The following is a 14,895-nucleotide window of genomic DNA, read 5'->3' as shown; positions in this document are numbered from 1 at the left end:
ATGATTATTATTATTATTAGGTTGAGGCCAAAAGAATACGATTTACATAAAAGAAAAGAAAGAAAGAAAGAAAGAGAAAGAAAGAAAGAAAAAAAAGCTATCCTGTTGCTTTAAAAGCTATCGCCCATTCCAATACAAAAGCCTTAGTCCTTTTGAATACATCAGATGCCCCCTACTCCTATTCCAAAAGCACCTATAGTTTCTCTCCTCCCATACCATCCAGATTCATGCCAATAAGGATATCTTTCATACTTCCTTCCCTTTCTTCCCAATGTCACCTCCTTGCCATGGCCAAAAGAAACTTTCAATCAATCCTGACATTACCCAAGCAATACCGATTTCTTTGAAAAAGTTTTCCCATATTTGTCTTACAAAAGGACAATGAAGAAAAAGATGATCAACCAACTCTTCCTCAAGCATACATTCAAAAAAATCATCCGTCTCTTTTGAAGATTGTCTACTGTTAGCACCTTATTTCTTCTAACCAATCAAGTCAAGGCAACTGCCTTTAGAAGAGCTTTGTAATGCCACACAAACAATTTATGGCTGATTTGCCTATCCGAAGAGGATCTCGAGATGCACCTACAAAATAGTTTGACTGAAAATTTCCTAGAATTTTCTTTTATCCACACCATCGAGTTGCGCTTCCCGCCAAACATCTTCCTAAAACTGAATACCACTCCCATCTCCTAACGAGACCAACCCTAATGCAGACATCAGTGGTGCACCCTTTAGAGTGTACCAAAGGAGGAGGCGTCGCCAATAGAGTACCGGAGCGGAGGAGTTGATGCGGATGGACACTGAGTCCATCAGACCCATTTTCTAACGCGCTACGAGTGCAGGAGCAGCATGACCGCACCCTAACTATAGATCCATAGGTCGGATTTCACACCCTACCACACGGGTGTTTTAGTTTTACACATTTTTGTTTTTTTTCTTGTTTCAGGGGCTTTATTGTACTTTCTTTATTTTTTTCATCTTTTTGTATTTTTCTTGTTTTTAGGGGCTTTAGTGCACTTTTACTTTTTCTATAGCTTATATATACTTTGTAAGAAACCCTATTTTCATTATTATCGAATGAATAGAAATTCGTATATTTTCTTCCTCTTTATTCAAGAGATTAGGGTTTCAGGATTGACCATTTAGTGTTGAGGATTCTACCACGATTTCAGGTTTCCTTCTTTCTAGATCTTCGAGGTGTAGGAAAAGATAAGAATCATCCTCCTTTTCTTTTGACGACAAAAGGACCTGTATTTTCTTCATCTCGAACCCTTCATTCTTCACTCATTTCGTTCCTCTCTGGATATCCCCTTTCTAGTTTGAACGAAAAAAATGAATGGTTAGTAAGTGGAATCTGATCAAAACTTGACTGTGGACTGACTTAGCTAGATCTGGGATATCCTCATATCCCTAGATCCTTCTTTTTTACTGTTTACGCGTTTTTATGCTAAGAGGCATGATCCTGACGGAATTACCTCATCTTTGTGTTGAAATTTACCTAATCCCTTTGATTAGTAATGGTTAGTTCTTTAACCTGATTATACATGCATCTAAGATTAGGTCATCACGTCCCTGCATCAACCCCCCCGAAAAAATAAAAATAATAATAATAAATAAATAAATAAATAAGGGTTTGCGCGCATCCTCCCGATTCATTAGATGAAACAAGAAATCTCTTCTACATTTATCCAAACAATGTAGCACTGACTTTGGACATTGAAACAACAACATAAAGTAGACCAGAAGATTAGACATAGTCGCCTTTATCAAGGTTAATCTTCCACCTAAAGATGTGTGCCTTCTTTTCCAACTAAAGAGCTGCCTTCAATCTCCCCACTACCTTATCCCACAGATGTTTAAACGGCTTTCTTGTGCATGGCAGTAGACCTAAGCCTAACCTACATCCAAAAATTTGAGCATACTCATCCACCTCTTTTTTGTCTAGCTATACCCCCAAAATTTCACTTTTACTAGTGTTCAATCTCAATCCAAATATTGCCTCAAAACAAGTAATGATCTTCCTTAAGTTATCCACCTTGCGCCTCTCCGCATCACAAAATAAGATCGTATCATCTTCATACTATAAATGAGACACCTGAAAATCCGATCCATCCACCTTAAATCCTTCTATTAGATTTGTCTCCACACCTAGTTGTAGCATTCGACTAAAAGCCTCCATCACTACGAAAGTATGGAGATAACGGGTCCCCTTGTCTCAAGCCCCTTGAAGCCGAAAAATAACCCTTCGGAGATCTGTTCACCAAAACTGAAAACTTTGCTGACTTGACACAAATCTGTATCCACCATCTCCATTTCTGTCCACAACCCAAACGAAGTAACACATAATCTAGAAATCCTCAATCCACATAGTCATGCGCCTTTTCTATGTCCAATTTATAAACCACCCCATTTTTCTTTTCTTTATGCCAATAATTGATCACTTCACGCACAATCAAAGCACCATCCACAATCTGCCTATCTACTACATAAGCACCTTATGATGAAGATATCACCCTACCTAGCACTAGCCAAAAACTTGAAGCCACTATCATTGCTAATATTTTATATGGACTGCCCAACAAGTTTATCGGATGGAAATCCCACAAACTCTTCACACCTTTTTTTGGAATCAACACAATGAACATAGCACCCAATTCAGCCACTATTTTTTCTTTGTTATGACATTCATCTATAAAGGGAATCAAATCGCCCTTAATCATTTCACAGAATTCCTGAAAAAAGCCCAACAACAATATTCTTTTCAATTTTTTCTTCCAAAGAAAAATTTCCCTTAAAAACTCTTCTATTTCTCTCCTTACACAAACCCCTTAGGTTCTAAAAAAAATCTTCAAAAGAATCTCCTTTCAACCTCCACAAGGCCGAGGAAATCACTCTAACACCAAACCAAGGGAGCAATTGAGAGTCCAAGAGACCCCAGCGAATCGACAAAGAAATACCAAACCACACTCATCATACTGAAATTAATGAAGAGATGATCGACTTACTCCTCATTTCTACACATGATACACATACTGGGGAAAGCCATGTTCTGATTGTTTAAATCATCCAACGAGGCACCAGGCTATTCAAAAGTCTATAACAAGGAGGGGAATTACCATATCACGACATCAACGAGGGCTTGGAAGAAAAACTGTCATTTGGAAATCATTTCCAAACATTCCTATCAGTGGCAAAGCTATCAATATGGACTTCATGCAGTCTTCTAAAAGATTTGCAAAGATTCCTTTTGGCCTTCTAAAAGATTCCCAAAGAGAGTCAATACCTTAACAAACAGATTCCTTATGCAACCTAATGCTTTGAAAAACCACACCCCACCATTTTGTAACAATCCTGCATATTTTCTTCCTTCACGACCATGAGTGAGAACCAAGCCTGACAGAAAACTGCAAGCAGGACCTCATCGATCCAAAAACGAACTTTGTCACCCTTAACCCACCAGGAAACAAATGCCCTTACCAAATTCCAATCTGACTCTAAACGAAATATCCCTAATAGACCTCACTAACGCCTTCCACCACTTGCTAATTGCTTTCTACACCTCCAACACTCTAGACCTTGAGCAAGCAATCGCAGACCATATTCCATCATATTCACCATATTCCTAACTATCACATTCCTCCAAAGCGAACAAGGCTCCACTCTGAACCTACACTGTTTACTCAAGAGTAACTAATTTCTCTCGCTGCTCTTACCAGCCCCAAGGCCACCTTCTCTAAGTGGTTTTTTAACCCTCTTCCAATTGATAAGACGGAACTTATGCCCAATTTTGTTCAATCCACGGGATATTTCCTCCAAAGGAGCTCAATTTCCAATGCAACCATTGTCAAAATCCTGAAGAGGGAGAGGAAATAAGCCTCAAGCAAGAGAAACTAACTTCATTAGTTTCGAAGTTTGCTTTATCAACAAGTATAGTTAAGCATCACAGATCAGGTACCTCTATTGGTCAAGGATAGTTTAATTTATTCTCAATTTGGATTCAGTTGGTTTTAAATAAGTTTTAGTTGTATACAAGAATTTAACTCAGTTTTCGGTACAACATGAATTAGAAAGTCCTCATGTGATAGTAAGTCAAGATGAAAGTTTTTAGACTTCCAAAGGCAGGTTTTACAGTTATTTATGTGGTTAAAAATATGGCCCTGATTAGAGTTACAACTATTGCTGAATTTATTGATTAAAAAAAGCTTTTTATGTTTTCATTTATTTCTAGCTGTGAGAAGAGTGATTACTCTTATTTAATTTTTTAGTAGTCTATTGTACTAGGAGATATTAAAGGCTTTTTAACAGTTCCCACTCATAGATTTGGAGAATTTCTAAATATTGTGTTGCATGATCGAAGTGTGTTTCTGATCCTATAATCTAGTAGTTGCAATCTACCTTCATACATTTTCAATTTGGGCTGAATCTTTTCTTACTGTGTCACTTTGTCTTTGTCAAATTATTATAGCTATATGGAGATGAATTTTGGCAATTCATACATAGTGATTCATGGGAAAGTAAAAACATATAACAGACATTTAGTCCTAATGCAAAAGGTAAGAATTTACAGAAAAAGATACCTAAATTTGTTTTGTTTATGCCCTCTTGATGAATAAAACTTGAAGTTGTACATGTAAAATTCGAGACACAAGATTCTAGAGTTTAATTTAGGTTTGTTTATGCCCTCTTGATGAATAAAACTTGAAGTTGTACATGTAAAATTCGAGACACAAGATTCTAGAGTTTAGGACTAAATTACTAGAATAAATAGTCACTGATAGAAAATGGGCCATATCAGTTCGGGTCGAGGGGGGTCCATGACCCAACCCATACAATAATCGGGTCGAAATTTTAGCCCTAGACCCAACTCGTTAAAATATGGATCCACTCTAGTCGGTTCAAGTAAGGAAAAACAATCCGACCCACTTAATTAATGGGTCAGGTTTGTGTGTAGGAGGATGTAGACCTTCTTATTTTCTTTTTTCCTACACCTAGGTCGCATCTGGTTAACCCATATCCACTAACAACAAAGCCTAGCCCTTATAAAACAGAAGGCTTCAAAAGAGGGCTTCCAAAAGCCCTAAACTTCCAACTGAAATACACCTCTGACCTAGAGAAAACCTGCCAATTTGATTCTCTCAATCCAAAGAACTGTTTGAGACAAAAATCCAGGGGATTGATTAGCCTTCTGAGATGATCCTCTGGCTAAATTTTCACGGGCAATGTAGCCAAGCAAAGGATAAGTTCTAGATTTCCCCCATTTCACGTCCACACGGCTATGAAGCTCAAGATTTGGATTTTTTGGTTGATTTAAAGCTAAATAGATGAATGTTTCTAACTTCTAATTTCAGTTAGTTTTATTTTATTTTGATTGATTTAGGATTTATTTTTAACATTTTTTGAATTGTTTACCCTTTTTAGGAGGCTGATTCTATGCAACATTGTAGAGTGCGCTTGTTCTACAACTCGTTGTGTGGGGCCTACTATGGTGTGTGAATGGCATGGCATCCAACCCTTCTGGTCCAACATGTGGCACCAAATTAGAATGGTGGTTTTTGAGTGGCTATGCATTGTTTTCTATGGCATGGCCCACGTGATGTTTCTTCTTCTCAATGGAGGTTTCCATTGTTTTCTATTTTGTGACTTGGTATCCAACACATACAGTCCAAAAGGGTGGATCTAACATTATGTGGGCCACCATGCTGCAATAGAGGATGACTGTCCATTGTTTTCTACCATGTCACCCACCTGATGATTGGATGGACCTAATTTTTGCAGCATCCCATCATTACAATTGGGCTCATTTGACGTGAGGGTTGGACGGCATCATGGCAATGGTGTACGTATTACAGTGGGCCCCACAATTAATCGCATAACATTTAAGTGTTGTTTTGAACATGATTTTAGTTGAAAAATGAAGCATATTTTTTCCTAAGTATTATTATTTTATTTTTTTGCTATTTTTTATATTTATTTTTAATATTATCATTAGAAGTGTGTAGCTTACACTAAACACAACATAGTTTATAACACATGCTATAGAGGGGTGAACACAATGCTATATGCTACACTCTATTTAACGCACTGATCGGATCTGGGTCAGGTTGGGTTGGGTTAATTCTGAAGGTCCCAGACCCAACCAATGAGCAATTTGGTTCGAACTTTTAGACCTAGACTGCTTCATGGGTCCAAATGTGGACCCAAACCCACTTAATCTCCGGTCGGGTCCAATGATGGGTCAACCCACTCATTTGCACTCATAGTAACCAAGTGGTCTTATCGATTTAGATCCCATATTCCAAATCAGCCTTCCTAATGTAGTATAATAGCACTGGTTGATTGTGGATATGCTATAGCTCAGGTCAAACTTTTTGTCCTGCGACAGCCGAACTGATAAAATGAATAAATTGCAAATGGTGCACACACATGTCATAATCTTGCCGCCACTGCAAAAGATATAACAGTATTTGGGATTCAATTTCTTAAAGCTAAACAAATAAACTTAGCCATTATGAACACTTATCTCAAGCATTCAGGTATACTCACCAGACCCATTACAGCAGAGATCACAATGGCGGCCAGAGCACACTGTAATGGATAAAGAGTAAGCAAAGGAATCAGTGGTATAATGAATGATTCGATATGATAAAGTGAGGGTAAAAAGTTGAATAAAATGAAAGAAAGCACCATATAGACAGCCAGGAATGCGGATAAATAAATAAAAAGAAGAAGAAGAAATCAAAATCTGGAGAGAGATAATAGAGTGATCGAAACTGATAATATAAATCTGTTATCTATTTGCGATAATTTTTTTTTATTTGAAGGACAATCTATTTGCTATATTTCATGCATGTAATCAAGGAAAGCTAGAAGTCATTTTATTTTTCATTTCTTTTTTCTTTTTTGATAGGTAGATCCAATTTGGTTAAGTTGTTTTGACAAAGCTTGATTGTTTTGGAGTGATTCATTAGGTTACACTTCCAGCAAGGGGATTATGTCATAGATTCATAGGACTTAATTTGTTATTTTATAGTTTTGGTATCTTTAGGACATGAGTTCAATCTTCTCAGAAAGCTTCTGTTATCTTAATGATTTATTTGGGTCAGTTTCAATCAGTTTAGAAACTGACTTGGCTACTTCAGGTTTAGTAGTTTTAATAGTCAAGTTAATTTTCAGTTTAGATCTGGAAGTTTTATTGGGTCAGCTTTAGTAGTTTTAGACTTTCAGTTCGGGTTTAGTAATTTTGGTCATGCTTCTTTATTTAGTATAGTAGGTTTATTTAGGTGTAGTAGTTTTAGTAATCCAAACATTTTCTACCCAAGTTTTAGTGGATCTATAGAACTTATACTCATTTTCTAGTAGATTATCTCAAAGGTGTCAGTTTCTAACTCCACCCAGGGCGCCACTTCCACTTAAGAATTCTCTCCTGCATCATCTGCCAACACAAAAAGGTGAGATTCAAATAGGTGCATTCTCTAGTTAGGTATTCTTTCCCCATGAGCCCAAAATTCTGCCCATTTTTCTTTTCTTGATTCCTCAATGCGCAATGCAGGTCTCATCTTTCCATTTCGTGACAAAAATGGCCTGTATATACCATCATATGTTAAGGTTCATCATCCTCTTAATTCTCTCCCTGCAATTTGATGCTGGGTTTTCAATACTAGATTGGCAAAAGTTTTATGACTAGCTGCCACACCAGACATCAAACTTGCCTCTTGTCCCAGTCTCTTGAGCCTAGCAAAGGAAAAGCTAAAAATTATGTTAAGCTTGTTTGCCTTATGTGACTTCTGTTCATGATCTTGCCAATAGCAAAATATATCGGCATCTTTGGTGTTATTTCCAGCTCTAGTTTATTGTTTCTATTTAGTTCTCTTTTCAAATAGATCCAGCCATCAGTAACCTTTCTATCTGCATCATACAGCTTAAACATTTCTTTTGACTTTGAATCCAAGGAAAAAAATTGATAAATAGACCTTGTTGTGGATCTATGCGCTTTTCAACCCAAGGTTTTAAATCAGTTTTTTGGGTATCGTATCATTCATCACCAATACAACCCAGTATCGCCCCTTGTATCCAGCTGTTTCAGGCCGATTCAGCAGTATCATTCATGGGTGATACCGGTACGTATCATGTGATACGTACCAGTTCCGAATGATACTTTCAACCTTTGCTTCAATGCAAGTAAAATGACATTTCTACAGACACCAATGAAACTCTGCATCTAAAGACAACTATATCCAGATAAATACCAATATACCATCACCTAGCCAAGAGATTATCGGCACATTGTTTTGACTAAAGTGATTTTTTTATCAGCCACAGGCTGCTGTATCAACCTGTAGTAATTCAGCCTACTTTAAACAGGTGAGAGTAAGAAAAAAGAAATCATAGCTAGATTAGATCAATGGTTTCACAAGAAGTAAGCTCGGATTGATCAGCTTTTCATTATCCAACCTCAAGTTCCACATGAACCCAATGCAGATTCTCAACATCCAGAAGATGAGAAGCTTATAATACTAGGAAGATAGTAAGCAAAAGAATAACAACATCATCATAATCTTAGCCTTCTTCCAGCACTGGGGCCGGCTTTTAACTGAGGGAAAAGAGATGAATATCGTAGAAATTTATACCTGAGGTATTTCTTTAAATAATGGTGTCATGAACAAAAGAGCACATCCCATTATGACTCCCATTGTAATTCCAGATAAGCCAGTTTTTGCTCCACTTTCATGATTAACAGCTGATCTTGAAAAGGAACCTGAGCAGTAATGAATTTGAAATATTATGTTTACAGTACTTGTTTGTTGTAACAAGATTCAAGATCGGCTAAGTTAAAGAGAAATAATGAATTCCCATTGTAGATTTTTTACTGTTGAGTGCAGTTAATAATAACCTATGCTTCTAACATGAAGAGCACCTCAACATATTTACCTGTTGTAGGGTATGCAGAGAAGAAAGAACCACAAATATTTGCCACGCCTAGACCAAATAACTGCAAGAAGAGATCTACAAGATTACCATTAGCCTTTCATCCGTGTACAATTGAAGTACATAATCGCATTCAGCATTATATCTAGTTGACTTCAAATGGGATGTCTGTTTCATGTAATATGCCACATCTAAACATGACAATATGGATTTATGCTTTGGAATACTGAGTTCTTGTAGGTAGGCCACACATGTGCGTGTCCACGCAATATTATTTTTGCAGCCATATAGAACAGATAGTTCTTTTCTTTTCTTTTTTTCTTTCTTACAAAATTGTCATGACAAATCAAGGTTATGGATGCCATTTAGAAACCCACGTCTGGAGAGAAAACTTAAACAGCCATTTTTTTCTTGTACTTTGGTGCAGTTGCACATTCTATATAACACGAGGAATGATCACTTACACCTCAATGGATAATCAATCACTGTTCATTCCAGCACAAAAGCCAAATTGTCACATGTGTACAACATCAGAGCCATGCAAAAGGAGGGATGGGAGCATAAGTCTTGAAGTGCGATCCAAAGTGGGAGCAGCACCATTAGAAGGTCTGTGCAAGTGTGAACCACACATGTAATTGGAATTAGACTGTCAGCTGCTCTTATCTAAACTGTCCATTGTTTCTGAATGGAGTGGCTAACCTGATGATTAGACCAGCCTATCTATGCACCCATTGTTCTTCCCAGTGGGGTCCACCTTTTGTACAAACGGATGTCATATGAAATTGACAGGGCAGCATGGGTTCAACGAAAGATGATAATTTACTGTCCATCAAGGTGAATATTTAATTCCTCCCCTACATACTTAGATGGATAAATTACATGCATTTTACATCTTCATGTAAAGAATAGGTATTTATACAAAATGTTGCTATCAAGTTTTTTCACTCTTTTTTATTTTTGCTTTTCTTTTTGTGCCAAAACCATGTCCTTTTTGTTTTTTTGAAAAGCAACTGAACTTTATTAAAACAAAAGCAAAAATGCAAAGCAAAGCAGACAGCCAGGGTTGGGTGACCCTCTCGTCACTCCATTACACCCAGATGCCTTCCAGTGCAAAACCAAAAAGCCAAACAACAAAAGAGGAGGAAGACAAACACCATGTACAAATTACATAGCAAAAGCCTCCATGTCCAAATTAGATAGCATCCAACAAGTTAGAAATGGCTCAAGTAGAATTTGAAAGACAATCACAGGTCTTGATAACATGAATCTTGTGGCATATTCATGGTTCAAAATATAAGCCTTGTTATGCTGGGGAAACCAATATGATGCATCACTATACGTATCACAGATACAGGGCTAAGTCAGTCAAAATTCACATTGATATAGGCATATAGCCAATACATCGCAAGTCTCAGCCAACATGTATCGGTTTTCGAGCTGCCCGATACATCCCCCAATACTGAGTTTGAACCTAGGAGTATTGTGATGCCGAGCCAAGTGGAACCAGAATATGAGACTCTTCCTCTCCTTACCTCTTGATTTGAATCCAGCTCATATCCATTCTTTGCTGCCAATGCTTTAGCTATCCCCACAGATTCCTGCAATTCAGATCATGTTTAAGCCACATATTGGATGCCTAAATAAAAATTGAAAACATTATTAACTTAATAAAACCTTTGTTTACCAATATAGCTACACCAGTAATGAGAAGTGCTGTTGGAATCAATGATTTCATGTGCCCAAATTCTTTAGGAATGGAAAACTTTGGAAGGCCTTGGGGTATGTCACCTACCTACAAAACAAAAAATTATGTATTCGGATTATTCTTTCTACAATTATGAATTGCATCGTTTGTATTCTGTTGCACTTCAGGATGAAATCTAAACCATACACATGGAAACATATACAAAGAATGTTGAAATGGATGTCAACTCATTACCATGACATGACTTAGTTCTTTATGTAAGCCTCAGGCCATCCAATCATTAAACACGAGTTTGTTCCTTATGAAGCCTCGGGCCGTCCGATCATTAAGAAAAGACCAAAGAGGACTCTTTTTTCTTTCTTCTTTTTTTTTTTTCATGAATGAGATTCATTTATTCAGAACAAAACAAACAATATAAGACATAGCTGGCCAAAAGCCTTAAAAACAGAACAAAATAGATGAACAACAACTCCACCATTAAGGCCCCTGGCATCCACAACTAAGTTGCTCACCCCTTACAACCACACTTAAATCAGATTTCAATGCTCCCTTCACCAGAGCATAGGTTGTGGTGTTAGTGGAAGATGCACTTGAACATGGGACACTGATGGGGACATCAGAGGACTTACTCGGGTGTACCAGAGATGGAGACGACCACCCACAAATGGGGCCCGCAGGGCCATTTTGAAGACCCCACATGCATTGGACGTGCATCAAGAAGACCCCACTTTGGGATGATGCATGTGGGCTGCTTAGGAGACCATTTTAGTCACAAGCTTTTTATTTTGTGTCGATCCGATCATTGGATCTTGTCGATCAAGCCATCGGGTCACCAGATCTTTCAGATCTGGGCCCCTTGGATCTGATCTTGCTTCTTTTATGTTTTTTTGTTATTTTTAGGATTTATTTAATGGTTGAGATTGATAATAAGTGTCTTAGTTTTCTTATTTTGGATGATGGGCCATTTCACTTAAGTGAGTGGCATAGTTGTAATTATTCCAAATTTTTAATTATAAAAACACAAGGGCATGGAGGTCCAATCCTAGTGGAGTTATTGAGAAAAAAGAAAAAAGAAAGAAGCTCTCTTGTAATAAGGATTTTTCCTCGTGTTTTAGGGTTTGTGAGAAACCTTCTCTTCCAATTGTATTGTGAAAGGGTGGAGGCTTATTTGGTGGTGGATTTCCCAAGATACATCCTTCCTCTTTCTTTCTTCAAAAGGTATTCTTCTTCTTCTCTTGTCTTCCTCTTTCCCCTTCCTTTACAACCTTTTAAACCCATCAAAATCCCACCCAATCCTCCATCCCTTTCTTCTCCTTTACCTAGGCACGTGTGGACTCGCATGTGCACACGCACGTGTGTCCGTACGAGCAGCCACATGTGGACCCCCGTTTGGGGTTTTCCCTCTTTGATTTTCCTCCAAACCTCCCTAATCCCTAGATCCTTTAAATCCCTTAAAAATGCCCAATCCTCAATCTCCATTCATGAATAAAAAACCCTAATGAAAATCTGAATTTTTTGTGAAACTTTCTCCAAACAAAAATTTTGCTTGCATCTTTGTCTATCCACGTCGTTGTTGCACTACACGCTACATTAGAAGTCCCTACTTCCAAGTGGGGTCACTCTTAAATTATTTTATATTTTCGTGACTGCGTATGTGATAACCTAGGACCTTCGTGTTATAAATCTGAATTTTCGAATATATTATGTGGTTATGTTTGATTTTACAAGTTGATTATTGAAATTAATGTGTAAATTGATCTCTCATCTTGCATCATAGGGTAGTTTTCATCATCCTATGATAGACACAAGGCTGGAGGAGCAAACATCAACCACCTCTTCCAGCAGATCCACTACATCCCAAGGGTAGCACCCCCTTTCACTTAGCTTAAGACCCCCTCTTCATGCAATCCATGTCTGTTTGTGACAGGGTGTTCCATAACAGTAACGGTGGTCGTAACGGCCACCATCGTTACCTTTACGATACGGGGCATAACGGCTGTTACGGCCCCGTAACGACCGTTACGGTCTCTCTTTTATTTTATTTTTTTATTGAAAAAACCCCCGAAAAATATGTATCTGCCCCGTAATGTTAATTAAAAAGTATGAAAAACCTATATATGTCCCGTAATAGACCATTACAAGACTATTATGGCCTTCATAGGAGATATAACGCACCATTAACAGCAATTACAGGTCATTTTTTTCCATAACGGTTGTTACGGCCGTTACGACCCCGTAACGTGTAATGGTTGCCACCGTTACCTTTACGTAACGGCCTTTACGGCACACCATGGTTTGTGATGCAGGACAACTAGCCACTTGCTCTAAAAGCTCGAACTGTTAGAGCATGGCGAATCAATTCCTTTATCGCATATCCCAAACCCCACATCTCATGAGTTAGGTACTCAGCCAGACCCCCTCGTGGGCCCCAAATCACATGGGTATCACCTCACACGGGCCACCCGCCTCACATGGGCCGCCTACCCCAAGTGTGCCCTTGCATCCCACAAGCAACCCCACTCAAGCCCGATGTAAAAATGTCCCTGCATTAATCATCCCCAGTGAGGAGTCTCAAACACGAGACCTCCCGCTCTGATACCAATTTGATGCAAGACAATTAGCCACTTGCTCTAAAAGCTCGAATTGTTAGAGCATGGTGAATCAATCCCTTTATCTCATATCCCAGGCCCCACATCTCATGGGTTAGGAAATCGGCCAAACCCCCCTCATGGGCCCCAAATCACATGGGTATCACCTCACACGAGCCACCCACCTCACACAGGCCGCCCACCCCGAGTGTGCCCCTGCATCCTACAAGCAACCCCACTCAAGCCCGGTGTGAAAATGCCCCCGCATTATTTTGATTGAAGATCGGGTCCATCCAAGGGTCCAAATTGAAAATAATGGGTCCAAATTGGAGTATTGAATAGAGAGCAGATCTAGGCCAGATCATTGGTCCAATTCAAATGTGGGCCCACAGATCTAATCAGATGACCCAAGATGGAAAACTGACTGGATTTTTTGGCCAAAAAGTCCAACCATACAATACGTTGAGGCCTTTCACACAAACAGTATCACAACATTTGGGTTATTGTACCACATGGTTGTGGATAGTGACAATTTTAGGAGGTTGAGACTCTTCCGTTGGTCTTCAATGTTTGTTTCTATTTTTGCTTTTTTACTTCTACTATAGATTAAATTTAGCAACTCAGTATTCTTTCTAGAAGATCTTGCAGATTGTATCAAGGTCTATATAAGACTTGTACCATGATTTATGAAATTAAATTTAAAGTTTTCTTTTAGTTGCAAAAGTGTATGTCAAACTTAGTATTGATCATTCTGAGACCTTCTCACCTATTGCCAAGCTTTTTTTTTAAGGCAATCATGTATTTATCTGATGAAACTATTTACAAAAAATTACAAAACAAACCAACAAGCTGGAAAAGAAAAATTAGGATGTACACTATTTACAGACCCTTGGATTTCTGATCAGCCATTGAGCTAAGTCTACCCGAATCTTGCTACTCTTTTTCCTAATTTACAGGAAAAATTAGGTTTTGGCTCAACCCTTGGATTTCTGATCAGCCATTGAGCTCAATCTACCCAAATCATGCTACTCTTTCTCCTAATTTGGAGATAGTGGTGGCTGATTGTGTGGTGCGGAATGGGGAAGAGTTGATTTGGACTCCTCCTTTGAGAAGAAATTTGAAGGACTCAAAGATTGAATCTCTGACCTCTCTCTTATCTCAATTGCAGGCAACCAAGATTGTTAGAGACCCTCAAGATTCAATACTGTGGAAGGTTGTTTCGTCTGGAGTTTTCTCAGTGTGATCTCTCTATGCTAATCTTCTAAAGGCTAAAGCTTCTAATTCTAAAGCCCCTACATCAGAAGTATGGAAGTACAGAGCGCCTCCAAAGAAGGCGGCGTTTGGGTGGTTAGTAGGGAGGAAAAGAGTCCTCACCATCGATAATCTCCAGAAGCGTGGAATGGTCCTTCCAAATGTCTGCCTTTTGTGCTACAAGCAGGCTGAGTCAATGGATCATTTATTTCAACAGTGCGTATTCTCATCGGCTATTTGGAACGAGGTCCTGGCTCCTGCTTCCGTTGTGTGGGTCATGCCACGTTCAATTGAGGACCTTCTTCCGGCTTGGCATAGTGAGGATGGGGGAAAGCTTGGGAGGAGGAAGTGGCGTATAGCGTTGATAGCGGTGTTGTGGTCCATCTGGGCTGAAAGGAATGATCGTTGCTTCCGTAATAGAGAGAA

At 38.6% G+C, this 14,895-nt stretch overlaps 1 protein-coding gene across 5 annotated transcripts in view; it reads right to left on the bottom strand.

Annotated features, from left to right (window-relative positions):
• LOC131253015 (probable sulfate transporter 4.2) overlaps nt 1–14,895 on the bottom strand; it is a 63,820-nt gene that overhangs the window by 32,164 nt on the left and 16,761 nt on the right. For 4 of the 5 annotated variants that reach the window (XR_009174789.1, XR_009174790.1, XM_058253835.1 and 1 more), the window contains exons 7-11: nt 10,610–10,717; nt 10,458–10,523; nt 8,929–8,989; nt 8,628–8,755; nt 6,544–6,585 (exon numbers count right to left, since the gene is read on the bottom strand). Coding sequence is in view for 3 of the 5 variants with exons in the window: in XM_058253835.1 (XP_058109818.1) it covers nt 6,544–6,585; nt 8,628–8,755; nt 8,929–8,989; nt 10,458–10,523; nt 10,610–10,717 (405 nt within the window). In the remaining 2 variants the exon portion in view is untranslated. The remainder of the gene's footprint in view (nt 1–6,543; nt 6,586–8,627; nt 8,756–8,928; nt 8,990–10,457; nt 10,524–10,609; nt 10,718–14,895) is intronic. The other variant, XM_058253838.1, reaches the window with a different exon arrangement.

Source organism: Magnolia sinica, chromosome 8 (genome assembly GCF_029962835.1).
Source record: "Magnolia sinica isolate HGM2019 chromosome 8, MsV1, whole genome shotgun sequence".
NCBI lineage: Eukaryota > Viridiplantae > Streptophyta > Magnoliopsida > Magnoliales > Magnoliaceae > Magnolia > Magnolia sinica.
This window is presented reverse-complemented; position numbering and strand designations above follow the sequence as displayed.